Source organism: Neovison vison, chromosome X (assembly GCF_020171115.1).
Source record: "Neovison vison isolate M4711 chromosome X, ASM_NN_V1, whole genome shotgun sequence".
Lineage (NCBI taxonomy): Eukaryota > Metazoa > Chordata > Mammalia > Carnivora > Mustelidae > Neogale > Neogale vison.
In genome coordinates this window covers 89,989,348-90,016,355 of record NC_058105.1, presented here as the reverse complement: position 1 = coordinate 90,016,355, position 27,008 = coordinate 89,989,348, and the positions used below count along the sequence as shown (strand labels likewise).

General features: G+C 52.3%; 2 protein-coding genes across 4 annotated transcripts; both read right to left on the bottom strand.

Moving 5' to 3' along the window:
* Positions 1–1,996: 1,996 nt before the first annotated feature.
* On the bottom strand, positions 1,997–7,647 carry LOC122896761 (complement factor properdin). The gene is made up of 9 exons (XM_044234820.1): positions 7,533–7,647; positions 7,301–7,451; positions 5,671–5,846; positions 5,046–5,216; positions 4,722–4,913; positions 4,351–4,524; positions 3,953–4,144; positions 3,685–3,796; positions 1,997–2,228 (listed from the first exon to the last, which is right to left on the bottom strand). The coding sequence occupies exons 1-9, from the start codon at positions 7,603–7,605 to the stop codon at positions 2,063–2,065; spliced, it is 1,407 nt and encodes a 468-aa protein (XP_044090755.1). The 5' UTR covers positions 7,606–7,647; the 3' UTR covers positions 1,997–2,062.
* A 4,432-nt stretch (positions 7,648–12,079) lies between these two features.
* ELK1 (ETS transcription factor ELK1) lies at positions 12,080–26,817 on the bottom strand. 3 transcript variants are annotated; one of them, XM_044234770.1, is made up of 6 exons: positions 26,702–26,817; positions 18,491–18,764; positions 15,367–15,816; positions 14,284–14,730; positions 13,530–13,631; positions 12,080–13,444 (listed from the first exon to the last, which is right to left on the bottom strand). In XM_044234770.1, exons 2-6 carry the CDS (start codon positions 18,698–18,700, stop codon positions 13,346–13,348), a joined length of 1,308 nt encoding a protein of 435 aa, XP_044090705.1. In that variant the 5' UTR covers positions 18,701–18,764; positions 26,702–26,817; the 3' UTR covers positions 12,080–13,345. The 3 variants fall into 3 exon arrangements, with proteins under 3 accessions (XP_044090705.1, XP_044090704.1, XP_044090706.1); XM_044234769.1 differs by lacking the exon at positions 26,702–26,817 and adding an exon at positions 19,370–20,481; XM_044234771.1 differs by lacking the exons at positions 12,080–13,444; positions 13,530–13,631; positions 14,284–14,730; positions 26,702–26,817 and adding exons at positions 14,739–14,917; positions 19,370–20,481.
* Positions 26,818–27,008: the final 191 nt, after the last annotated feature.

The following is a 27,008-nucleotide window of genomic DNA, read 5'->3' as shown; positions in this document are numbered from 1 at the left end:
CATTTAGAAGTATGTGCTTCTCAGTTTTTTGCTCAGTAACTGAAGTAAACAAGCTGTGCTGGACCCATGGTGCCCTCTCTGGGGGACAGGAGCATCTGCAAGTCTTATAGACCTATCTTGCTCCCCTTAGGAATCTGTCTCCAGAATGCCTCTTCTCAGGGCTCCTATTCCCACGTTTCTAGGACTCATGGCCCCCAGCATTGTTCCCTTTCTCCAGGTGGCTCGGTTTCCAGAAATTAATGTTTTGGAGATTGTTTTGCAGAAGAATGAGGATTTCCCCTTAGGAGTGTCTCAGCTCTCTGGTGCAGAGGTAGGGCTTCTCTGCACTGTCTCCATCTTCTCTAGCAGGAATGAACAAATAGAAGGGGCTCCAGGAATGATTTTCTTTGCCGGGCATTGGTGAACCATGACTCTCAAACACACACCCTTGACATATGTTTGTAATCAGTATTGTACCCACGTTTATAACTCACATACATATATGTCCATGACATCTCAATGCACGTGTACATGTGGGCACGTGTACACACACACACACACACACACCTATAACTCAGACTGTTATGGCACACACATAGGTGTAACTTTACACGCACTCCACATACATTCAATGCATCCTTAATTCTTGCACAGACCTATCGATCTGCATATCACACATACACAAAGATATGTTTCATGATGCCCAAAGTTCCACTGTCTTATAGACACGTACCTCTCGTACCCTCTCCCTTTCAGCTCGTTCTTCCCAAGATGACCCATCAACTGACCTGTTTTATGGGGGGAATCAACCCAGAGAAGTGAGCACCCTGACAGAATCCAGGTGTCACTCATCTCCCAACTGAACCCTTCCACAGAGGAGTCCCTCCTCTCACACCACACATCATGCTTCAAATGTCCAGCCTGCTACCTTTCTGTGCCTCAGTTTACTCATCTATAAATGGGAATAACGATAATAGCGACCCTCATAGGCTTGTTGTGGAGTAAATGAATTCATGCTGTGCCACCCAAAACACTACCAGGCACACAGTATGTACTCTCTAAGTATTAGCTAATACCATAACTGTGATGATTCTTGTGATTTGTCTCATCATGAGGGGCTAAGCGTTCAGTAAATGCTAATTAGTGCAGCACTGAATGAGCAAATGCTAACAGCATTAGTGTCTGGGTTTGTTCCCTTCACTGTGGAGACACGTGCTGTTCTGACTCCTCTATTCTCCATGAGCACTATTGTTAGTATACAGTAGGCGTTGATAAGTGTTGAAAAAAATGTTCAACGAAAGGATCGCATATTCTGAGTTTGTTCCCTCTCTCATATGTCCTCTCCTTCTACCAGTCCTCCTCCACCCCAGATGCCCAGACTTCGTCCTAGTATACAGTAGACGCTATAAAGTGTTGAATGAATGCACAAATACTAAAGGAATCTGTGTCTGGGTTTGTCTCAGGGGCCCCTTCTGGCAGGTGCTGACTCTGGCTTCTCTTCGCTCCCGCCCCAGCTCAGAGCACCTCACAGGCACTTCCTCGGTCCACCCCCGGCCAACCGCCACCCCCATTTCGGTCTCCGCTAATTGCGGCATTGGATCTGGGCTGTTGGGAGTGGGTGGGTGCAGGTGTTCACACGGCTGGGTGCCAACCCCAGCCACGCCTCTGCCGCCTCTGCTCAGTGCCTGATTGATGCGGAGCCCGCCAGCCAAGGGGCTCCGGCGGGTGGGAACCTAGGTATGCCGGCCAATCAGAAAGTGCCCACCAGGGCGAGTAGCCAACCAGAAAACCTGTGACCCGGAGTTCTGCAGAGGGACGTGCTGGGCGCCCCGCAATGCTGCGCAAGGGGTGGGGGTGGGGGAGGCAGACCCTGGAGCTAAGGCAGCGGCACAGGGACAGATACTCCACTTCACTTCTGCCAAACTATGACCACAGTGGAAAATACTGTTTTCCACAACAAGCCACGGTGACCCTGCTTGTGCTGTACCCTTTGGCCTAGAAGATGCTATTGCCCCACTCCTGGAGAAGTGGCCCATTTATTGAGGTCCGGGAGGGCAGGGTGTCAGAGTGGGAGAGGGAGGTGTTAGAGCTTCTCATCCGCAGGATCTTGGCAGGCAGGCACGTGTAGACATGGCCGTTGCTCCTCCACCACCAACCTCTGCCCCTGCAGAGGTTCGCACCGCGGAAATGGTGTTCCCCAGAAGGTCATGTTCTTCTCACCCTGACCTTCAACCACGGTAATGGTGGGCCTGGGGCATTAGAGGGGGAATGGAAGGGAGAAACTCAGGGAAGGCAAGAATGCATTTGACAAACTCTTATTGAGTGCCTACTGTGTCCAACACTATTTGTTAGCTATGAGATACTGGGCAATTTCTTTATCTTCCCTGTACTCATCTGAAAAATGGGAATAATTGGAAGAATAATAAGACCCAGCTTACTGGGCTAAGTGAGGATAAGCGAGTTCATTTTGGTCAAGTGCTCAGGGTGGTGTCTGGTACACAGTAAGTACTCAATAAATGCTAGTAATTGTTATTAGTTAACGAGAACTACCTTCTCCTACCTCCAAATCCCTTTACATCTCTCCCTATTGCCCACTGGGGAAAAAACAAAACAAAACAAAATGCCTTGCCCTGGTATTCGAGGCCTTGTTTTGGGGCCCACATGCCTGCCCCAAGCCAATCTTTCTCTCTTCCACTCTATCCAGACTTAGTCCCACATCCAGAATGGTCTGTGCCTGGCTTGTTCCTCCCACAAGACAAGCATTCCATTCATTCACTCTCACCCCCGTTCCCTCAATCAAATCCATTCATTTCTCTACTCTGTCAAGTGCTTCCTGCCTCCACTCAACACCTCTAACTCCTCTTCAGGACCCACTAGAAACCCTAGAGCTGGAGACTATTTCCCAGATGGCAGACCTTCCATGAATTTAAAATCTCCCACTTCATCTAGCGGCATGACGTATGTGGAAATAAAGAAGGGAGGAGTGAGTGTTTTTCTGCTAACACCTGGGTCACCAGGAAACCAGCTTTGGGAAATGGTCACCAGGGTCCAGGACTCTGCTCACACAGTCTTGACACTGGGAATGCCTTTCCTGACCCCTTCCTGCAGGGTGACACCGGATCAGCTTCCTCGCTCCAGGGCAGGGTGTCAGCCCCCTTTCCCTGTACCATCTCTCCGCATCTGACTTCTGGCGGGCCCTGCTGACCAGGAGCCCTCAGGGAACCCACAGGACTTGGTTCTCTGTGTCTGCAACTGTTGTGGAAAAGGCCTCAAGCGTCTCGGGGTGGTGAGACCTTGAGTGAGATGCGGGGGGGGGGGGGGATGAAGGAATGAGTAAGCGGACCAAGGCCTGAGTGACCAAAGGAGCAAATGGAAGTGTAGGTAACCAAGAGGGCCGAGTGCATAGTCACAGGAAGGACTGAGTGAGTGGCCGTGTTGGCTGAGGGACTGAATGAGAAACTTCCTGAAGTGCACAGAGGCCACCCGTTCTCCCCTCAGGAGCCTCTTTCTCGGCTGCTTCTTTAGTGTCTCTCCTCTTGGGCAGGAGGGAGAGAAATGATACTTGTCAAGGCAGGCACCTTAGACCCAGTGGCAGATGTCCTGGTTGTGGGGAGCTAAGCTGACTCTCCCACCCTCACTGCTCACATACGGATCTCGTGACCCCCTTCCTGGGCACGTTCTGCCCCTATTCTGCCCCCGACTCACGCGTAGTTGGGGAGCTCGGCCGTGCAGCGGCGCTGGCGGGTGCGAACGGGGTTGGGTCCACACGGAGGCATGCACAGTCCCCAAGAACTCCACTCCGACCACGAGCCTTTCACTGCAATGAGTCAGAGTGAAAGGTCTCAGTGGGGTGGTGAGAGGGAGAAGGAAAGAGGTGGCAGGGATGCGGGGTCCAAGGGAGAGGCAGAGCCCCCTCCCCCACTGCTACACAGGCGGCCCCATCCTCACAGTGGAGTCTGTGGGGGGCACTCACATCTACAGCGCTGGATGTCATAGCAATGACGGATGTCTTGTTGTTCCCCGGGGCACCGCCGGCCACCAAAATCACGGCCCTTGCAGCTCCTCCAGCGTGACTGCTGGCCTGGGATCTCCATGCAGTTTATACTGCCTATGCTCCTACGGGTGCAGGGGCTCCACTCCTCCCAGGAGGTCCACTCTCCATCCACTGCAGAGACAGGGAGCCAGTGAGGGGATTTGGAGGAAGGAATGATGACTGGGGTACGGGGTGGCAGTGAGGAGAGGTGGGGGCCGAGGCATTGGGGCTGGGAATGGGGGCATTTGAGGCAGGAACAAGGCATCAGCAGTGGGAACCAGGCAGCAGGGGTGGGTGAGGGGCTTAGGCACAGAGACGGCACATCTCGAGCTACTGACCAGGGCAGGACACGGCTGTGTTGCAGATGTGGGTTCGAGTGTTCTCACCAGCACAGGGGAGGCCCCCATGCTGGGGCGCAGGGTGATCACACTTCCGGCTTTCCAGGGTCTGGCCCAGGCCACATTTCACAGGGCAGGAGCTTATGGGGCCCCATGCCCCCCAGCCCCCAGCCACTGTGGGGGTGGGAGATAGGTGTGAGAAGAAAGGCCACCTCCATCCCCCACCCCCCTCAGCCCCTAGACCCTTGAGGCAGACTGCCCCAAACTGAAGGGTTCCGTGATCACATGCTTGAAGATCTCTGTCCCCTGAGACGGCAGAGCATCTGTGCCCGAATCAAAAACAGAGTGTCAGGGGCCTCGTCCCTGTGTACCTGGGCAAGGTGGCAGGCTGGAGCAGGGCCGGGTGTCGTGCTCCGACCCTGGGCATGGCTTCCCAGGAGGCTCCTTGGAGGGCTCAGGTGCAGAACACGTCCGGCTTCGTCTCTGGGTAGGCGCTCTGGGTCCACCATTGCAGGACCCTGAGCAGGGGCCCCAGGGACCCCAAGCGGCCCATGCCCCATGTACTGTAGTGGGATAGGGGGTGTGGGGAGACACCAAGTATGGTCACAGTGTGCTGAAGTCCTCCCACCCTGGAGGTTCCCTGCCGTAACCCCCCAGACCCGTCCCCGGTGCTCGCATCAGTGATCTTCACTTACTGGGGCAGACCTGCTCAGTATCACAGGCCTCAGACTCCTGTGGCATTCCTGGGCAGTGGCCCCCACACTTGGGGGCAGGTTGATTACATGCTCGCTGACGGGTCCGGGTCCCTTTGGAACAGGTGACAGAGCAAGGCGTCCAGGGCTCCCAGTTGGACCAGCCACCCATCTCTGTGGGAGAGAAGAGAGGGGACAGGAGGGAAGTGGGGCCATCATTCAGGGGTCCTTGCTTCCTTGTGTGCCCCACGTCCTCCGCCACACACAATCCACCACCATTGCCTTCCCGCTGGTCCTGTTGCTTTAGCCCTCACCACAGACCATCTGCCCTCCTCCGGACAGTGAGAGGGATCTGTCACACCTGGAATCAGATCACATCTCTCCTCTGCCCGCCAGCACCCAGTAAAGGCCAGTGTCCTCACCATGGCCCACAAGGATGGGGGGAGGGGGGAGGGGGCCTCTCCTTGGACCTTGCTTCCCACAGCTCTCCTCCAGCCCCACCGGCCTCTTCCTCAGCACTTTGCAAACGTCAGGTGGCGCGGTCCTACCCTCTGGGCCCCTGTCCTGACTCTGAATTCCCAGGGCCAGCCAACTGACAGTGCTTGGCCTCCTCGCTGAGCATCCTCACCAGGACAGCACGGCTGGTCCTCGCAGGCCTGCAGCTGCCACTCCAGGGTTCCAGGCTCCACCTTCTCAGCACACTGCCCACCGTGGCCTACGCAGCGCCGGTGCCGCAACTGGGATCCCTCGGTGCAGGTCACCGAGCAGGGGGCCCATGCAGACCACTGGGACCATCGTGGGAGCCTGTCGAGGGGAGCACACGTGTGCTACCCTAGCCTGAGCTGGCCGGGGTGGGGGGTGGGGGTGGGCGGTGTACGGGACTGCGGGGTGAGGGCAGGCATAGGTGGATGTGCAGGATAAATGCACGTGGAATGGATTGATCAGAGCACCTACCCCTCAGGGATGCTGGGGATCGAACGGGAAGAGGAGGGCACACAGTAAGTACTTAATAATACCACTGACCTTCATGACTGGGGACCTGGAACCCTTTGAAGTCCCCCAAGGCTAGTGACCGGACATGCAGTAAGCAGATGTAGGACTAAGGGCCCATAACTGTTTCAGAAACCTACCAGGCCACCACATGCTTGGTAGCTGGCAAATGGAAACTTCTTAATAGGAGCCATGGTCCCAGTGAGCTTAGAGACCCTGTCAGAGATACCCCAGGTCTGGGGCACCTGGGGCGGCGGGGGGTGGGTGTCTCAGTCAGTTGAGCGACCAACTCTTGATTTTGGCTCGGGTCAGGATCTCAGGGTCGTGAGATGGAGTCCCGCATCAGGCTCCACACTGAGCATGTGGAACTCTCCCTCTGCCCCTCCTCCTGCTCTCTCTCAAGAAAAAAAAAATAATTTAAGAAAAGAAATACTCCAGGGGCGCGTGGGTGGCTCCGTGGGTTAAGCCTCTGCCCTCGGGTCAGGTCATGATCCCAAGGTCCTGGGATGGAGCCCCGCATCGGGCTCTATGCTCACCAGGGAGCCTGCTTCCTCCTCTCTCTGCCTGCCTCTCTGCCTACTTATGATCTCTGTCAAATACATAAATAAAATCTTTTTAAAAATTAAAAAAAAAAAGAAGAGAAATACTCCAGATCTCCCCCTGGCTCCATGCACGGCATAATACTAAATAGCTGTCGATTGTTGACCTTATTAGGGGTCCGGGGCTGCCTTACAAAACCCTCAAGCTCCCCACTCCCATGGTGTATCTGGGATATATGCTAAGCTGTGGGAAAACATGTCTGGCATACAGTAAGGGCTCATTACATGTAGGCTGGCGTCATGATTAGGAGCCTAAAGCCACCCTCAGAAATCCTCCAGCTATCCCTGACCTCTGCAGTGCTTCCAGTAGGCAGGAGGGGCTCAGTAAATGTAAGTTATGGCAGTAGTTCTCAAGCAGGGGTGACTCTGCCCTGGAGCGGGGGGGGGGACATTTGACAATATCTGGAGGATTTTGGCTGTCACCATCAGTTTGGAGGGAGTTGCTCTTGGCGTCTAATGGGAGGCCAGGGATGCTGCAAGACACCGGCTTTGCAAAGCACAGGTCAGGCTCCTACAACAAAGAATTTTCTGGTCCTCAATGTCAGTAGAGCCAAGGCTGAGAAACCCCAAGCTCTGGTGGCAATTGGAGCCTTGGAGTCACCCTTGGAAACTCCAGAGAAGGAGAGGGCCCAATTCTGGGTGGCCCTTGTACCCCAGGCTCCCCCTCACCTGCATGCCTGACAAAGCTTGCTGCCAGGCTCCTGGAAGCCATAGGCAGGGTTGAGACAGCAGTCTTTCACACTGACACCTCCCCCCAGGAGGCCCTTGCACATGCCGGAGGACTCATCATACTCGGTGTAGCAGAATACGGTGGCTGAGTCTGGAATAGGGTGGGGGACATGGTCAGCGGCGTGATGGGTCCCAGCGCCCCTGCAGGCCAGCTGGACCCTCCTGCACTCACCTGTGGCCGGCAGCAGGATGAGCAGCAGCAGCAGCAGCAGCAGCAGCTGAGGAACGTGTCCCCGGATGCCCATGTTGAGCACTGCCACCCTACCGGGGAGGAGGCCTGGCTTTGTACAGACTGACCTGGCTCTGGGATCCGTGGCAAAGAGGAACTGGACCAGGAGGAAGTGGGCGGGTAAAGGGCAGCTGGGAATGGAGGGGGCGGGGGAGGCGGGGTGGGGGGGGTGGTGCGGAGGGCGCCATGCAGGGTGCCAGCAGTTCCAACTTCTCTACTGGCACCTTTGCCTGAAGCCTCCTGCTTCCCACCAACTTCCTGTCTCACTCCTGGTCCAATCTTGCTTGTCATTGTATCCCCAGCAAACATGCCCTGCCCACCATATCTTTAGCACTCAATCAGTGTCCCCTGGGCACATTCTTACTGAGAGGAGATGGAGCATAAACTTGTGACCGTGGGCAAGTCGCTTGAACCTCACTGAGCCTCACCTCCCCGCCCCCCCCCAAATGCAGTCTCTACCACGATGGGGTCAACCTCACAAGGGTGAAAGGAGCTCAGTGCGGTGCTCCCGACTGAGTGGGGCAGGCAGCGAGATCACTGCTTCATCCCCTTTCCTGAACGTGAGGTTGCCTTCGGTCAGCGAGGGCAGGGGAGGTCAGCAGCGGGGGAAGTGGGAAGGGGAACTGAAAAGAGTGTGGGGAGAGGGTGTGAGAGTGAATTGGGGATTTCGGCTGTCCCAGGGCTCCAGCTGGGAACACCCCCTCCCACTGGCCTGGGGGAGGGAATCAGCTTGGCTGAGTTCTTTCAGAGTAACTGGGGATAGGGGACAACCCCCTCCCCCACCCCAGCCTACAGCACAGAGTTCATTGCAAAGATTGGGAGTTTAAGATTTTTTAAAAGTCCTCAGAACAGTGCCTGGCATGCAGTAGGTGCTGTGTGTTAAATACCTCCATTCAACACCTGCTAAGCCCCTACTGGGTGTCAGATGCTGTTCCTGGCACTGGACAGAGCAGATGGTAAGACGGTCAGAAATCCTGGCCCTCGAGGGGCTTATGCTCTAAAAGAGACAGACACAGAATGTCCCCACTCTTGAGGCCTTCCCCAGCTACCCTTTTTGTATGGGACCCCTGTCACTCTGTAGTGCAGGGGCTCTCAAACCTTGGTGTGCCTCAGAATCATCTGGAAGGTATGTCCAATCACAGAGTGCTGCACCCGACCCCCGTTTCTGATTCTGTAGGTCTGGGGCACGACACGAGAACGTACATTTCTTTCTTTTTTTTTTTCCTAAAGATTTCTAACAGGCTCCTGGGGGGGACGCTGCTGCTGCTGGTCTGGGAGACGCACTTCAAGAGCCATTCTAGCCACCGACACCTCTTATTCTTCGTAGACGTCATCTGTAAAGATGATGCTAAGTGCTCCTTCTTTTACTGTTCAGTCCTCTTTAGCCCCTTTCCATGCAGGTAAAACCAAGCTCCACGGACCCACTCTTTTCTTTCTTTCTTTTTTTTTTTTTTAAAGTAATCTCTACACCAAACATAGGGCTGGAACTCCCAACCCCTGAGATCCAGAGTTACACGCTCTTCCAACTGAGCCGGCCAGGAGCCGCCTCTTTTCTTGTTTCTTATTAGCCCTGATGAGTGGAACTCCAGAGCTCACTTTAAAACCAGGAATCACTTTAATGAACAAAAAGGAGTCAAAGAAAGTTAGGAAGGCAAGGTCTTGTTTCCTCTGCATTCGTGGAGGGTGAGGTACTGTTCTGTAAATTAGCCCAGAGTAATAGACTTTGATTTGGTCAGGTTGTTAAAAGATAATTTTTTCAAGAATTTTGGTCTGCCGTTATGGGGTGATAAGGTGTGTTGACATCTGTATCCATTACACATGTAACTGTTTCCTGCTCAGACAGGCGTGTTTTTGGAAGTACGCTTTGAACAAAGGGGCTTTGTTAAGATTCCAAGACCTTAGACCTCAGCGCTGTGTTATCCTGTGGAAAGAAATTCCCCCAGAAACCTGTGATTCTGGTTGGCTGTTTTTTCTAATCACTGGTTGCCCCGGTAATGTTAAAATCAATACTTCCTTTGCACCTAAACGGTATACCCCGAGAACTCCCCGTGGGAAGAGAACTGTTGGTGCTTTCTTTCCCTATGTTTGCGCAATGAAATGACTGCAGCTTTCTTATCTAAACAGCATGAGCCAAGTCTTTTCTCATGAAATTATTGCACTGATGATGACATACTTATCTGTTTCTTGTCCACTAAAACACCTGCTTGCCAAAGGGCAGAGGTTTGTGTCTGGTTTGGTAACTTCTGCGTCTGCCAGGCTCAATAAACAAGCACGGGACGGATAAACCACTCGTCAAAATTCTAGAGAGATTCCAATGCATGTGACAAAGAAGAGTCAAAAAATGGAGGTAAAAAATGTGGGCATCACCAGTGGGGGGATTAAGTTGTGTCTCAAGTGCTGGGACTGGACGGGGAGGAGAATCCTAGGTGAGGCCCTGGGAAACTCCAGAATTTCAAATTTTGGAGAACTGGGAGAGGACAGTCCAGGGGATGGAGGAGGAGAGACCAATGGAGGAAGTGGCTTTTTTCCCATGCCTGGCACATTTGATCCGTGGCCTCTCATACAGTCTCATTTGGTCTTGGTCATTTTCTCTTACTTTTCTTCCTTAACAAAGTTACACACACAATTCTGGACCTGCAGCCTCTACCAGGAGGCTTAGGAACAGGCTCACATACATACTCAGTCCCACAGCCTCTTGGACTGGCCCTCAGTCCCACGCTCGTGTCATTTTCTCTGTCATGGATTCCTGGTCTCCTACTAATAGTCACATACACACACACACACACACACACACACTCATGTCTTAACAGCCTCCCTCATTCAGCCACGATCACCAACATCTCTTACCAGTTTCTTACACGCACACAAATGCAGTCACGCCTTTAGATGTTTTTACCACTCAGTCCCTGATTTACAGCCCCTGCTGGTCTCTCGGGAACTTTCTCGCACACGAACTCAATCACCACCTCTCCTACTCCTTCTCACCCAGGCCCCCATCTCGCACACCCACAGTCCCTGGTGGAAGCTAAGATGCACACACACACACCATCACACAGCGCCTCAGACGCTGCTTTGGTCACCTCATCTCACATCTCAAGTGGCGCGCAGCACACCCAGGCCTCATTTATGGCCTCTAAGTGTCTTGCAGAGATGTCACACGCACCCCCACACAACCAACCTCTCAGCCACTGCCTCGGTCGCCCATTCACCATCGTCGTCACTTTTCCTCAGTCAGCCTCTGCCATCTGTGGTCACTAACTCCCAAGTGCTCTGAGGCTCTCAAAGTGTCACACAGTCTTGCCGGTTGGCCTTGGTCCTTTACGCCATCGTTTCCTCAGCAGCAACACTTGAACACAACTAGGGCCTCACCCACTTCTCCCACACACCAATCCCCCCAATCCCAGGGTCTTGTCTTCACATAAGGCGTCCCACTGAAGTCCCTCATGACATGTTCCGCATACCTGCACAAGTGCCCACACTGCTCGGCTGTTGGGTCTTCTCTCACGTGGCACCTCGCTCCTCCTTGGCTCTCACTCAGGACACTTCCGTGGTCTCTCATACTGTTTTGGTCACTCGGCCTTGCCATCCTTTTCTCTCATGCTGTCCCAGTCCCTGAACCTCTGGGCCAGACTGGAGTAGTAACTGTAACCAATCTGCCACTGGTCTCAGGTACACACATACACACACACACACTCTTACAGCCTCATGCTCCCCACCGTCAGAGCCAATTTTTCTTCAGTTTCTCACACAGTCTTTGCCAGTCTCACACGAACGGTGTTCACACACACGGTCACGCATTCTTGGATCTTGGACCTCACAGCCATTTTCTCTCACACAAACAGCTCTTTTCCATAAGGCTTCCAGGACCTCAGTCGCTACGACAGCCTTGCATGAAGTTTCACACACCATCCATCTCCCAAACGCAGTCACCTGCTTATTTATAGGCAATCTTCTCGCTGGCACCTGGTCCCTGACCATCTGTCTCCGCCACACCTTCATGCCCGTACGGGCTCACACGTTGTTCTGGTCACTCAGTCTGTCTTGCTTACCACCATCAGCCTGTCCAGACGGTGTCGGGGGTGCTGTTCCCACTGCCTGTGCCTAAACGGGACGTCCCACGTACCTCCAGACTTTTGAACCTTAATCCGTACTCGGTCTCACAGTGATTTTCGGGCACAGGGCCATCATTTCTTACATAGGCCTGGTGTCATTTGTGGTTACAGCTGCCACTCACAAACACACGCGACTTCTCACACACACACACACACACACACACACGCGACTTCACACACACATGCACACGCAGTCGTAGCTTTCCACACCTTCTCTCTTCTTCGCACGCTGGGGCTACCAGTCTGTAGTTTCCCATGCATGCCGTCACACTCTCTCTCACGGTCAATTTCACACCCTCGCTGCCTTTCACGGAAGCTCACACCTGTCACAGTCAGTCCCAATGGCTTCGGGGGAAAAAAGGCTAGCAGCCTCCAGCATCACCTTTAAAAATATATATTTACAGGAACAATTCCCCATTCTCTGGGACTCTTAGAAAAAAAAAGATCCATTTTTGGGGAAGTAAAACAAACAGTGGAGACAGGTGTAGCACCGTCCCCCAAATCACCAACCCCCAGGTCCCCAGGCCCAGGCTGGGCCGGTGCTGACAGGAGGTGAGCCCAGGAGTCCTGTGAACCCACCCTCTCCAGCCTGGAATTCAGATAGGACAGGATTTATGTCCCCCATTCCTCCCTCCCAACTCCAGGGACACTTAAAGGGTCCTTTGTACCCGCCCGCAGGAAATTGGGGGGCTGGGAGGGAGGGAGATGAAAATACACGTTTGGTATCAAAAATAAACACTTGGGGGTGGCAGGAAGATCCCCCCCCAATCCCTTCCTTCCCACCCACCCCATCTCAGATATAGGAAGAGATGCTTTCCTCTCCCCTATTGAAAAGCCCTGTTTAAAAATAGATTATACTATCAAAATGGCAAGGGGTGGGGGACAAGGAGACCTGGAGTACTGGCTGGAGGGGTCCCCCAGACGGGAACCAACTCCCCAAAAAAACCCTCCATTGGGAGGTAACAGGCAGGACCCCAGGAGTTTGGCAGACACAGGAATGGCTTCTCGGGGGAGGAGAACAAAAGGGGCATTCCTCCCCGGCCGAAAAGGTGGTATCTGGGGGGGGGGTGGAAATTCCTACTTCAAGGGTGTGAGTCTTTCCTTGGCCAAGATTCCCAAACTGCTGAATGGCACAAATTCTTCCTGGGCCATTGGGTGTGGCCAGGAATAATAAACAACAACAAGCTACCTTTTCCACTCACACCCCAAAATGGAGACAGGGCTCCCTCAGCTTTCCAAGGGCCGGCTGAGAAATAAATAAAGAAAGGTCCTTCTCAAGCCAGACCCCGATTGTCTCATCTTGGGAGAAAATGTGGAGATGGGGGAGATGTCCTCACCAAACCCTCAAAAGGGTTGGGCCAGGCTCCTCTCAGTGGCCTTCAAAAAATAAATAAATAAACCGTCCCCACCACTGCTGTAGGAGACGTGTAAGGGCGGCCACTGGGGAACTGACCAAGAAGAGAGAAGTTGTATGTTTCCTGTGGAAGGGTTACTAAAAGATCTTTCCTAAGAATCCATACCCCACCACAACTAGAGCACAAGTCTGTCAGCTGAACTATGTTTCTCCTTGAGACGGCTGGCTGGAGAGAAGTTCAGGGTCATGGATGGAGTGACCCCAGAAGGGGGTGGTGGTGGTGGTGGTAATCATGGCTTCTGGGGCCCTGGGGAGAGCACCACGGGGGTTGAGAGGCCATCCACGCTGATGGAAGGGATGTGCACCTGGGCGCTGCCACTGGACGGAAACTGGGGACAGAAATAGGGAAAGATCACGCATGGGGGCCATGCTGGGGTCTCTCACCCTCTCCGACATGGGGGAAGGGGATCCTACCTGGAAGGAGAGCTTGGCTGGGCTACGGGGTGCAATGGGACTCAGGGTGCTCCAGAAGTGAATGCTGGGGGGCAGCGAGCTGGGCGTCAGCAGCACCGGGGTCTGCGGGGAAGGGGTGGTTGGAGCTCAAGTGAGTAGAGAGCAGGTGTGGGAAGATGGAAGGAACTTGGCTCCAGTCCCACCAGATTTCCCACTCAGCCTTCTGAGCTCACCCTCCCAAAGTGCACAGGCTTACCCCCTGACTGCTAAGCCCACGACACCTCTCCAATGTTACAGACAACCCCTCCCAGCTTCTGAGAGCCCACCTCCAGCTTCACTGGGCGAGACCACCTACAAGACCCCATCCGCATGTAGTTCTCAAACCTCACACGTCACCATCCCATCAGCTTAGGATCTACCTCCAACTCTTACATCCCACCAACCCATACACCTCACAGGAAACCCACTAAGGAAATCCCAGCCCGAAAAGCCCCACGCAGGATCCCCAAGCCATGCCCCAACCCAGGAAACAGTTTTGCCCTGCCCAAGGCCTCTCGGTCCCCGCCCACAAAACCCCCCAGACCTGCCCACCATTCCAAAAGGCCACCCTTTGCCCCGGCACTAGAGACCAGCTCGCCCTCCCCGTTAATCAAGCCCTGCCCCTCTAGTCAATGGCACTCGGAGGCTCCACCCTCCCGCTCACCCAGAGATGACTGCACTGGCCCTTGCAGTCTAGCTCCTCCCTTGCCCGCCCCACCCCTTCACAGGCACTCACCAATGTGTGCGTAGGTAGCAGGGACGGGGTCAGCGCTGGCCCCGGTGCCTGCAGCCCAGAGCCAGTTCCCGATCCTGGAGTCCGTTCCGGTCCTGGCCCACCCAGCAAGCTGGGGCTGAGTGGAAGCTCCAGGTCCCGAGGCTTCCGGCCCTTCTGAGGCTGGGCAATCTCTGTACTGGAAGCAGTGGAAGCCGGAAGGCCGCCCACCGGCGCTGCAGTCTCCATGACGACCGCGGGCAGCCGGGCTGGCACGCCCTCCGCAGGAGGGACTTCCGGCACGGCCTTAGTGGCTTCCTGCACAAACCCCGCCTCCCCACCGACTGCGGCTTCCAACTCTTCCTTGGGCCCGTCCACTTTCACTTCTGGGGGCAGTGGCCTGCCCGACCCGGGCTCCACATTCAGCTCTTCTGATTTAGGGTTCTGGGCCTCGGGTGGGGTCAGGATGACCTGGGAGAGGAGGGGGGGGCGGGCAGAGGGGGCGCATAAGGATTGCAGGGCTAGTGAAGCCAAGGACTTGTCTTGGAAGGACTTGTCCTTCGTACGGGGCGGGGCATGACTACACGTCAAGACAGGTCCACCAGCAGGATGTGATGCTTTGCCGAGGATGTGAGGCTGCTTCTGGGAAGGCTTCTCTCTGCGGGACAGGGCTTCCCCTAAGGGTGGGCCTCCTGGGGATACTGCCCTCATTCATGAAAGCAGTGGTTCTCAAAACTTTGCTTTAGGGACTAGCAGCATGTGCCTCATCTGGAAACTAGTTTAAAAAAAAAAATTCTCGTGCTTGTCCCCTGATCCACAGAATCAGAAGCTCGCGGGGGGGGGGGGCGATGGGCCCCAGAAATCTGTTGTTTCAAAAGCCCTCCAGGTGATTCTGATGAATGCTAAGCTGAGAGAACCTATGCATTAAACAAGTAAGTTCTTAGTACTTGCATGGCTCTCCTCCCCAACCCTTTCTCCCAGGGAACTTGTGTGTGTCTCCTTCCATGGTATCTAAATAGAATGTCTATGTCCCTTCTGCCAGCAGCCCTCCTCATCTGGGAATTGTACACCCGCCCTCCTACTGAATTTCCATCTTCCAGTCCTTACCTGCAGAGGGAGGCCAGCCTCCTCGGCCTCCAGGCAGGCCTCCAAAGGGCTGGGACTGGTGCTCCTGCTCCCAGATGGGGGCACTGCTGCTCCCGAAGGGGCGGTGTTGGGGAGCACAGAGGCAGGCCGAGGATGAGGGGGCGGCTGTGGCTGTGGCTGCAAGGACTGGATGGTGAAGGTGGAGTAGAGGCCCGAGCGCATGTACTCATTCCGGCTGCTGCGCGCCAAGCCCCCGGGGCCCGCCATTCCTGCACCCTTGGGTGTGCCTGGTTTCCCAGAGGCTGTGTCCCCGGGGGCAGCATGTACAGCAGTGGGGGCCACATTTGCCACAGTAGAGGTGACAGACACCTCGGGCTGGGGCGGGCAGTCCTCAGTGGAGCACCTCGCGACTTCAGGGTAGGACACAAACTTGTAGACGAACTTCTGGCCGCTCACTTTGCGGATGATGTTCTGGGAAGGGAGGAGACAGGATAAAGGGCCTTAGAATTCTGAGAGCCGCAGTGGAGGGAGGGTATGGAAGAGGGGGCGGAGGGGTGTCTCCTAGGGTCTTTCTTGCCCCTCTCCTGGCTTTTTACCTATACACCATTCCACTAACACATCTGCCCCCAAGTAGGCACCCCCCCAGCCCATTTCTCACCCACATCTTTCCCAATTTGGGGGCTCCTCTCTTCCCCTCCTTCTGTTTCTACCTCTCTTGCCCATTGTGATTCCCCTCTCTTGTAGTTTTCCCATTTTCTCCCCTTCCCCTCTTCTCCCTTCCACAACTCTTTCTTTATTCTACTGCCCTTCCCTCCATGTCTCCTTCCCATCCATCCCTCTCCATGTCTTCCCGTCACTCTTCATCTCCATCTTCATCTCCCTCCTCAGAGGCACACCCCCACACCCTGTAGCACCTCTCCACAAGAGGCCCCACCTAGGGGAGCCAGTGCAGGTACAGGCTTTTCTCCTGGCTCCTGGAACCAGGAGAGTCTGTGGGCTAACAGGGCCAGGCCTTGGGAGTAGCTGCCAGGACAGCTGGGGAGTGTGGCTGATGCAGTAAGACAGGAAAATGAAGTAACTGATGTAAATACTGGAAGAGACTAAATTAATAGAGAAGAATGTAGCAGTGAATTATTAATAAAGATTATTTAAAGCTATCAATAGAGAGGCAGAACAGGGCAAGGTTACTAGGGAGGACAGGCTGAAGAGCCTCATTCTTTTTTGTTTTGGGGCTTTTTCTGAGCTGTCATAATTTATTTCTGGATTTAGCTGTAACTGAGGAGCCTCATTCTTAATACGGTGGTACAGGTTTAAGGGGTGCCTGGGTGGCTCAGGTCATGATCCCGGGGTCTGGGGATCGAGCCCTGCATTGGGCTCTCTGCTCAGTAGTGAGCTGGCTTCCTCCTCTCTCTATCTGCCCCCCACCCCACTCATGGGCTGGCGCGCGCTCTCTCTCTCTCTCTCTCCTCCTCCTCACTTGCTCACTCTCTCAATAAAGAAATAACATCTTCAAAAACGTTAAAAAATATTGTGGTACAGGTTTAAGCTAAGGCAATTAGAAAATGAAGTGACTGACAGCAACCAGACAGGAGCATTAAAATACTGGTATAAGCACTGGAGGGAATCTCAAGGCTGGCTGGGTAGATCACAGACCATGTTTGAGATATTTCAGGATAGGTCTGAGGGTCTCAGGAATGCTGTGGTGGTCTCAGGGCACAGAATGAGGTAGCCTCAATATTGTTTTGGTGGTTTCAGCTAAAGGAAAAAAATATGAGAATGGAATAAATGCTATGATGATTTACGGTGTGCAGCATAGGTCCAGGACTGTTTTGGGGGACAAAAGGCATCTGGGGGGCACCAGGGCTCCATAGAGACATCTTAATGATGGTCAGGTATTTCACAGGGTAGGTTTTTATTTCTCAGAAAATGAATGAAAAGGGAATATTCATTAATATTGCTTTGGAAGTTTCAGATAAAGAAGAAAATGAAATAACTGGTCTATTGTGAGGGACAGGAAATCCAGCACTTGTCTAAGAATCTGAGAGGATGAGGAAAATGTAAAATTTTAGCTATAGGCATAAGAGGATAAAATAATAAAAGCTGGGGTCGGGTGGGCCAGTGTTGCTTTGAGAATGCACGAGAATGGTGTGTGGAGCTGGCATTATACATGTTGTTCTGGAGGTCTGAGAAGAAAAGAACTGACAAAAGCGTTCACTATCCTAGAGGATGAGATAAGGAAAGTTAGTATAATATTGCCATGGACAGGGGCGCCTGGGTGGCTCAGTGGGTTAAGCCGCTGCCTTCGGCTCAGGTCATGATCTCAGGGTCCTGGGATCGAGTCCCGCATCGGGCTCTCTGCTCAGCAGGGAGCCTGCTTCCTCCTCTCTCTCTCTCTCTCTGCCTGCCTCTCTGCCTACTTGTGATCTCTCTCTGTCAAATAAATAAATAGAATCTTTAAAAAAAATAATATTGCCATGGACATTATGATGCTAGGAATAAGATTATTCTGGAGTTCTTATTCTGGAATAAGTGCAGATAAGGAAATAACTGAGGAGTCCAGGACTGGTCCAGTTCCAGGAGACAGGATAAGGAAGTCATTATTATACTGTTTTCCAAATTTTTAGCTATAGGAATAAGGCAAGAAAATGAAATGTTGTGGGGGGGTAGTGGAACAGCATGAACTTGGGGACCTCAGAAAAGGGGTGAGTAGGGATATTAGTATTACTATGAAGGTTTCAGCCTTAAAGCAGTAAGACAGAGAAAATACCTTAGACTGGGGTGCCTGGGTGCTCAGTTGGCTAAGCGACTGCCTTCGGCTCTGGTCAGGATCCCAGTGTCCTGGGATCGAGCCCCGTGTCAGGCTCCCTGCTCAATGGGGAAGTCTGCTTCCCCCCCTCCCCCCCCCAGTTCATGGTCTTTCTCTCACTTATTCTCTTTCTTTCAAATAAGTAAAGAAAAGAAAAGAAAAAGAAAATACCTGAGATAAATATTTGGGGTGCCCAACATTGGTCTGAGAGTATGACAGGGTAGGGTAAAAAGCAGTAAACTCTGTTTTCAAAAGTTATCGCTATGATAATTAAGACAGGAAAATGAAATAACCGATATAAATGTCGGCAGCTTCCAGTCCCGGTCCCAGAGGCCTTACCTTGTCATAGTAGTAACGTAGGGCCCGGCTGAGCTTGTCATAATTCATGTTGGTCTTGTTCTTACGCAGCCCCCACAGCCGGGCCACCTCCTCAGCATCCACCAGCTTGAACTCACCGCCATCCCGTGAGGTCCACGAGATGATGTGGCCGTTTCCCTGCTCTCTCAGCAGCTGCAGCAGAAACTGCCACAGCGTCACAGAGGGGTCCATCGCTGGCGGGGTGCTCACGCCATCCCAGGGGTACCTGGAGGGCAGACGGCTCAGAGCTGAGAGGCTGTGAACACAGGAGGCAGCAAAGGTCAGCAGGAGGAGGAGTCCTTTCTTTCCATCTTGTCTCTGCTTCTGTTCTCAAAGCACCATCATTCCCTAAACACCCTCAGACTAAATTCTATGTGCCCTCAGCCTGGCTTTGGACGACTCCCCATCATGCAAGGAGACTTCTGGGGACAAGAGGATGGTGTGAATGTAGTTTGCATGTGAGACAAACATGAATTTTGGGGGGCCAGAGGGCACACTGTGGTAGACAAAATAATGGCCCTCTCAGAAACGTCCACATCCTAATCCCTGGAACCTATGATATGTTATGTTACGTCCATGGCAAAAGGAACTTTGCAGGTGAACTTAAGGTTCCTGTAGTTTCCTCATATCTGCAGGGGATATGTTTCAAGACCCCCAGCGGATGCCTAAAACTGTGGACAGTACCAAACCCCATATATACTATGTTTCTTCCTATACATATACACACAATAAAGTGTAAGTTATAAATCAGGCACAATAAGAGATTAATAATAACTAATACTAAAATAGAACAATGATGGCAATATACTAGAATAAAAGTTGTGAATGTGCTCTCCCAATATCTCATTGTTCTGTACTCACCCTCCTCTTTGTGATGATGTGAGATGATTAAATACTCGTATAACGAGATGAGGTAATGATGTAGGCACTGAGACACAGTGTCAGGCTACCACTGACCTTCTGATGACAGGTCAGGAGGACCATCTTCTGCTTGACTGCGGGTAACTGAAACCGCGGAAAGCAAAGCTGTGGATGGGAGGGTACAACTGTATGGACCTTAGGGAGATTGTTCTGGATTATGTGAGTGAGCTGAATCTAACCACAGGAACTCTTACTAAAAAAAGCAAAAGGCAGAAAGAGAGCTCGGAGAGCTGCAATGACAGAAGAGGCAGGAGAGATTCAAAGCATGAGAGAGACTTGACCTGCCATTTACTGGCTTTGAAGATGGAAGACTGAGGCTCAAGCTGGGGGAATATGGTGGCTTCAAAAAGGTGGGAACGACCTTCAGCTGATTATCAGTAAGGAAACAAGGACCTTACTCTTATAACCTCAACAAACTGAATACTGCCAGCAGCTTGCATGAGCAGGAACCAGATCCTGCCCTGGAGCCTCCAGAAAGGAATGCAGCCCCGCCCATACCTGGGTTTCAGTCTGGTGCGGCTGGGCTGGACTTCTGACCTCTGGAGTGCCAAGATAATAATTTGCATTGCTTTAAGCAATTCTATTTGCAATAATTTGTTATAGCAGGAGTAGAAAACTAGCATAGTTTCCCTCACCTGAACGTTTTCATTTGCAACCTCTGCCACATTAAATATCAAGTTTTCCAGGAGGTTCCTTCTGCCAGCCCCTCGCAAAAGCTGTTCATGCCATGTGGGGCTGCTCTCTTCTCTCTAGAAGTCTTCCCCATCGTTCCAGTCCCAGCCACAGGAGCCTGGCCTTTCTTAAGCTTTCCTGAAACTCAGTGCATGCTTTGTTCTGTCAACTTTGCACTCCTTGGGCCTGTTACTGTCCCTTTGGGTCCTCCTTCTTGGTAACAGCAATAACTAACATTTGCTGAGTTCATAATGCTTGGCTGGTATTGTTCCAATCAGGCAATATGGCCTACCAGACAATCACTTGGGCTCTAGAACCAGACTGCCAGGACTGGAATCCTTGTTCTGCTACTTATTAGCAGTGTGGCCCTAGGCATATTCTCTCTCTCTCTCTCTTTTTTCCAAAGATTTTATTTATTTATTTGACAGAGAAAGAGAGACAGCGAGAGAGGGAACACAAACACGGGGAGTTGGAGAGGGAGAAGCAGGCTTCCCGCTGAGCAGGGAGCCCAATGCGGGGCTTGATCCCAGGACCCTACAATCATGACCTGAGCCGCAAGGCAGACACTTAATGGATTTAATCACCCAGGGGCCCTGACCCTGGGCATATTCTTTAACTTCTTTGTGCCTCAACTTTCCCATCTTTAAAATAGGGATAATAACATGCTCACCTGTAAAACAGGGATACTAATAATACCAAGTTCACAGAGTTACTCTACAGATTAGATATCACGTGCTTGGAGTATGATAAGCTTTTAATAGAATCTAGTTTCCAATTTATTCATAATTCCTTATCTGCTATTCCAAAATCCCCCAAACTCTAAAAACAGAAAACTTCTTGGGGTGCCCGGGTGGTGCAGTCAGACAAGCACCTCACACTTGGTTTTGGCTCAGGTCATGATCTCAGGGTCATGGGATCCAGCCATGCATCGGGCTCTGGGCTCAGCGCAGAGTCTGCTTGGGGATTCTCACTCTTCTTCTCCCTCTGCTCCCCACCCCCGTGCATGTGTGAGCTTGCTCTCTCAAATAAATAAATCTTAAAAAAAACCCAACACAACCCAAAAACCCAAAACCCCAGAAAACTTCTTTATCACCCTTTGGGCAGCAAAACCAGATTGGAAATCAATGAAGTCCTTTCCGGTCTTTAGTGATCCTCACTTAGTGCTGACTGTTCCTACATTCTGCTACATAAATCTGAATGTGGCTGATTACTGAGGGCGTTATGTAACATTTTGTATGTGCACCTTGTTACCTTCCTAAAATCTGAAAAATCTGAAATTCTGAAACACATCTGGTTCCAAGGGTTTTGGATAAGGGCATGCAGACCTGTACTGCTATTTTTATAGGTACTGACTCATGTATCTTTCATCACAACTCTGGGAAAGTAGGCGCTCTTTATCATCGCTAATTTACAGAGGAGGGAGCTAAGATACAAAATGTCCAGATGACGTCCTATGGGCCATGGAGCCCAAGTGGCACAGCCAGGATTTGGACCCCATGCAGTCAGATTCCCATTATCTAAGCATGTAAACTGTTAGGCTAAACTGCTCCGACCTTGTTCCCTCAGCACGTCCCCACCCAACCCCAAAACTGCTCTCTTCGCTGAACTGGACGGTGAACTGGAAATGAACACGGAGCTTCCTATTCCTTAAGGAACAAGCTTTCAACAATTGACTGTTCACAGGCTGGGGCTGTTGGGTTAAGAATAAGACCTTCCAAACCAGGTTTTAAAGAACCATCCTTCATTCTTTAATCTGTAATGAAATATACAATATGATCGGCATGAGTCTCTCTTGTCTGAGCTCTTTTGAAGTTCACTGGGCAGACACAGTTTTAGGCCATTATACAAGTCACAAAGCCATGAAGGTGTCCACATTTGAGAGTCCTGTCATCAGAGGCTTTACTGAGTTGACTTCAAAGACCTGCTTGTCTCAGAGGCACAAAGAGTCCAGTGTGACTCCTGGTGGCCAAGACTGGCAATGTTACCAGATCCTCTTCCAGCCGTGATCAGACCTACTAATTAAGGTAATATCTGACTGTTTGCTCCAAGCCTTGACAGCACACAGGGTTTCATGTTTTGTTTATTTTATTTCCCACCTGACCCCTCAGAAGAGGCCTAGTAATCTGCCTCACTCAGGTGTGTTTACGTCTCTTGAGTGCTTACTGTGGGCTGGGGGCTGGGTGGGGATATAGCAGTGAACAAAACAAAAATTCTCATCTCAGTGGGGAAGACAATTAAGGAAGAAGATAAATGAGTCAAAGAGTAAGTCAGACGGTGAGAAGAGCTATGAAAAAAGGAGGGAGGGAAGAAGCGGTTCTTTCTGAAAAGGGTGGTCAGGGGAGGGTAGGCCCTGAGCAGGTGACATTTGAGCAAACACCTAAATGAGGTGAGCGAGTCAGGTCAGCGATGACCTGGGGAACAGGGTGATCCAGGCAGAGGACACCGCTAGGGTGAACGACCCTGAGGCGGGAGCGTGCAGGGCAGGTCAGAGGAAGAGCAAGGAGTCAGGCAAGATCAGACAGGAAGGAGTACGGGTACAAAAAGCAGTAGTGAGGTGAGAAGAGAGAGGTTATGGGGGCCAGGCTGAGTGAGGCTTTTGTGGGCCCTGCCAGGACTCTGATTCTGAGAGAAGAGCCACATGAGGGCTGTGAACAGAGGGGCAACAGGCCATGACCTGGACTTTAACTGGATCCTTCTGGTTATTGTGAGAACTGGCTGGAGGGCCTGATGAGGCTATGGTGACCGTCCAAGTGAGTGATGGCCACGGCTGCAGTGGAACTGGGGAGGGATGGCTGAGTTCTGGACGAAATGTGGAAAGAGAGTGAGTGGGACTTGCTGATCAAACAGTATGGCGGTGGGTCGGGGTGGGGGGCAGTGAGAGAGACACCATCAAAGGTGATTCTAGGTGTGTGGCCTGAGTGCCTGGAAGGATGGAGCTGGGACCTTCTGAGATGGGAGCACAGCAGGAGAGCAGGGTTTGCGGCAAGATCAGGAGGTCAATTCAGGAGATCTCAGAGGCCTGTTAGACACCTACATGCACACTAGGAATAATGATGTGAATTTTGAAAATAGTCATACAACCCTTACTGTGTATCACACACCGTTTTCATCATTTAACTCATGTAATCATCACAGCAACACCGTGGGGGTGGGCGTTATTATGATCCTCCCATTTTCCTGAGGAGGAAATAGGCGCAGACTTCAGTCACCTGCCCCACATTAGGCAGCTGGAAGTTTGCAGACTTGGGGTTCAAGCCCAGGCAGCCTGGCTGCAGGCAGTGGTCCCAGTGCTTTACAAGAGCAGCTCCTTATAAAGTGAGACAGAGAGGCAAGACCCTCGAGGGTATCGGGGATGGTTTCCCATGGGGTGAGCAGGGAGGCTTCCCCGAGGAAGTGTCACGCTGGCAGAGACCTCAAGGAGGGGAGGTAGCAAGCCACGTGAACATCTGTGGGAAGGGCCTTTGTATGAAGAGTAAAGTGCCCACGAGCTTGGCACCCTGCATCATGGGCACTGTGAGTTCACCCAGTTCCCATCTCTGAGGACATGCACATACCCTTCCCCCTTCTCACACCTGATGAACTCTTTACGATCCTCAGGTTCTCCTATCTCCCGGGCAGAATGAATTCCTCCTCTGTGTGATCCAGTGTGCCAAATAAACCTGTCTGCTCTTGCAAAGCCCTTCTCTCTGGCTCTCTGGTCTCCTGCTCCTCTGCCCTGTTCTAGCTGTGTGTCCTCGGGCGAGTTACTCAACCTCTCTGAGTCTGTTTCTGCATCTACAAAATATCCTCCAGATATATGATTCTCAAAGGCTTTTGTGAGGATTAAGTGCCAATATATGTAAAGGACTTAGAAAAATATCTCTGGCATGTGGTAGACACTCGACAAATGTTAGCTCTCACCTCATGTATTAGCTGTTTCCATCCCCTCACTCTCCAACCTTATGTATTACCATGGCCTACACCATCTGGCTCCCATCACTGCTCTAACCTTGTCTCCTGCCTGCCTCCCTCCCTCCACTCTGCCCCAGCCACAATGGCCTTCTCCATGTTTCTTGAATGCACTAGGCATAATCCCACCTCAGGGCCTTTGCACCAGCTGGTCCTTCTGCCCCTAGACTTGATGGCTTCCTCCCTGATCTCCTTCAGGCCCTAATTCAAGAGTCACCTTCTAAAGGAGGCCTGCCCAGTGCCTAAGATTTCAACCACCCTCATATTCTCTCCCTGTCTTCCCTACTTCATTTTCCCCCTTAGCGCCTGTCTAACATACTATCTAATTTTACTTACTGTTTTATTTATATAGTCCATCTCCCCTACTTTTAGCAAACGTCTGCTCCACAAGGACAGGAATTTCTGCCTGTTCTGTTCCCTGCCATATCCCCCAGCACCTAGAAGAGTGCCTGGTACTCAGTAGGTGCTAAGTGCTGGCTGAATGAACAGTCCCAATTAGCTTCTTTAACTAGCTCTCACATGCCCTCTTCATCTCCATCTTCCCCCCAACCCTGATCTGTCTAAAATAGTATTTTTCACATTCATTCATGTGATAAAGTCTTACTGGGCACCTACTATATACTAGGTATATCTACCCAGCAATAAATAAGTGGACAAGAAACTGTAAGCCCTCATGGGATTCCTGTTATAATGGGGAGGGCCAATAAACTGGTAAACTACACGGTGTGTCTGATAGCGACCGAGGGCAAAGGGACCAGTCAAGCCAAGAAGGGACCTGAGGCCTGCTACATACGCAGGTTCAGAATGTCAGGGACAGGCTGACATCTGATCAGAGCTCTGAACCCAATCATGCAAAGATTGGGGGTAGAGCATTCCAGGCAGAAAACAGAGCCAAAGCAAAGGCCCTGAGGCTGGACTGTACTTGCTGCATCTGGGAATGAGTGAGGAGCTCAGTGTGGCTGGCACAGAGGTGGGAGGATGAGGTGCAGGAGGTGAGGTCAGGGAGGTGACTTGTTTTATTAACTCCCTGGGATGCTTCACACTGGAGGGGGTTCTGGTTCTGATTCCTCCATTTTAGAAATGAGGAAGCGGAGGCAGAGAGAAAGTGGTTAAGTCACTCAGGTCATAAGCTGCTGTGATTGGGGGTGGATGGGTGCTGAGACAAGGTGTGGAATGGAGACAGCTCTGCAGTCCCGGGGAGAATGGCAAAAACAAAAAGCTTGGAGATGGCAAGTAATTTGGTGTTTGAGGAGTGGGGTCTCAGGTGGGATGGGATTAAGTGAGAGAGGGGAGCCTCAAAAATTAGTCTGTGTTCTGAGGGGCAGCCTAACTGTGTACTTACCTCCAAATGACGTATTGAACCCCCTATGCTGAAACTTTCCTGGGTACCTATCTCCAGGGTTGTGGTGAGGATTCAATGAGCTCACTGATACAAAGCTCTCTGGCAGGTACCTAGTAGGCACTCAATAAACATTAGCGCCTAAGGGCATTATCACTATCTCTGATACACCCACTTATTGGAGGGAGGCAGACTGTCTTAGGAGTTAATGATGTGTACGAGGGGGGTGTATTCTAGAGTAAAAAAGCCCTGGGTTCAACAAGCACAAGGGAGGAGCCACTGATGGGGGGGCAGGGAAGGCATGGACTAATCCATCACAAGGAAAAGAGGGGCGAAATAAAACCCCCTCCTGGAAGAAGCACACTGGACTCAGGGGAGGGCATGGGGGTGTGTGCCTGAATGCAAGCACATGTGTAGCAGGGAGGCCAATGAACAGATCCGCTGCAAAGGCGGGGGTGGGGGAGTGCAAAGGCTCATCTTATTGGGGTGGTGCAAGGGGAGCAGAAAGGCATACTGACTGTACCACAGTAGATGGGGTGAAAAGCCATCACACAGACCAATTAAAAGAAGAGAACGAGGCCATGGACTGGGCTACTGAAAATGGGGAGATAAAAAGCACTGATCTGACCCACTATTAAAAGGAAGGGAGAATCCCAGGGACTGAGGCAATAGTCTACAAAAAAAAAAAAAAAAAAAAAAAAAGGTTACGGCAATGGGCTGATGATTAGGGGGATGTGAATACAGGCATTTAGACAGGTCCACCGTAAAACAGAATGTGTGATAAAACCGTGGACTAATGCACTGGGGGACTGGAGGAGGCAGGAATACAACTTCACAGATTAACTCACTGTTAAAGGGGGTGGGGGGGTACAACGCCATGGATTGATTCACTACAAGGAAAAGGAGTGGCGGAACAAACAAGGCCACAGATGGGGCCCTTGAAAGTTAAGGACGGGAGAAAAACATTCAGATGCACCTATTGTCAAGTAATCGGACAATGCTAAAGACTGCTCCCCTATAAGTGGGGGTGGGGGCAGGACCACGGACGAGTCCACTGTACGGTGGGGTGGGGAGAAAATACAAGCCCGCAGACCGATCCATTATAAAACAGGAAGGGGGGTCAGGCCACGGTCAGATCCACTACAAGGGGCGAAGGGAGGGGACAATACCACAGACAGGTCCACCAGCCGTGGTGGCGGCGGTGGGCAGTCGAACATCAGCAGGCCACGGGCCAAGCCACATCCCTCGCGCGGGGGCGGGAAGGATACGTGGGGTCACGGACAGGCCCTCCACCCTCCAAGCCCCGGGCTCACCTGTGTGTAGCGCAGTGGCAGTATTGGCAGCTCCGGGGGGCGGGGGCTCCATGCGCAGCCCCACCGCCCCCCAGGCCCGGGCTCCGAGGCGGCGGTGGCGGCGGTGGCGGCGGCGGCGGTGGCGGCGGCGGCGGCAGCACCTAGAAGCCGCCCCTGCCTTTCCTCACCGCTCACGTGGGCCTACGGGGGAGGAGCCGAGCATTCTGCCACTCGTTGATTGGACAGAGCGCTTGGCTCGACCGCGAGGCTTCTAGGGTTGAGAGGCGGGTCCTGCCCCATAGAGCTGTGCCGTGATTGGTCCAAGGGG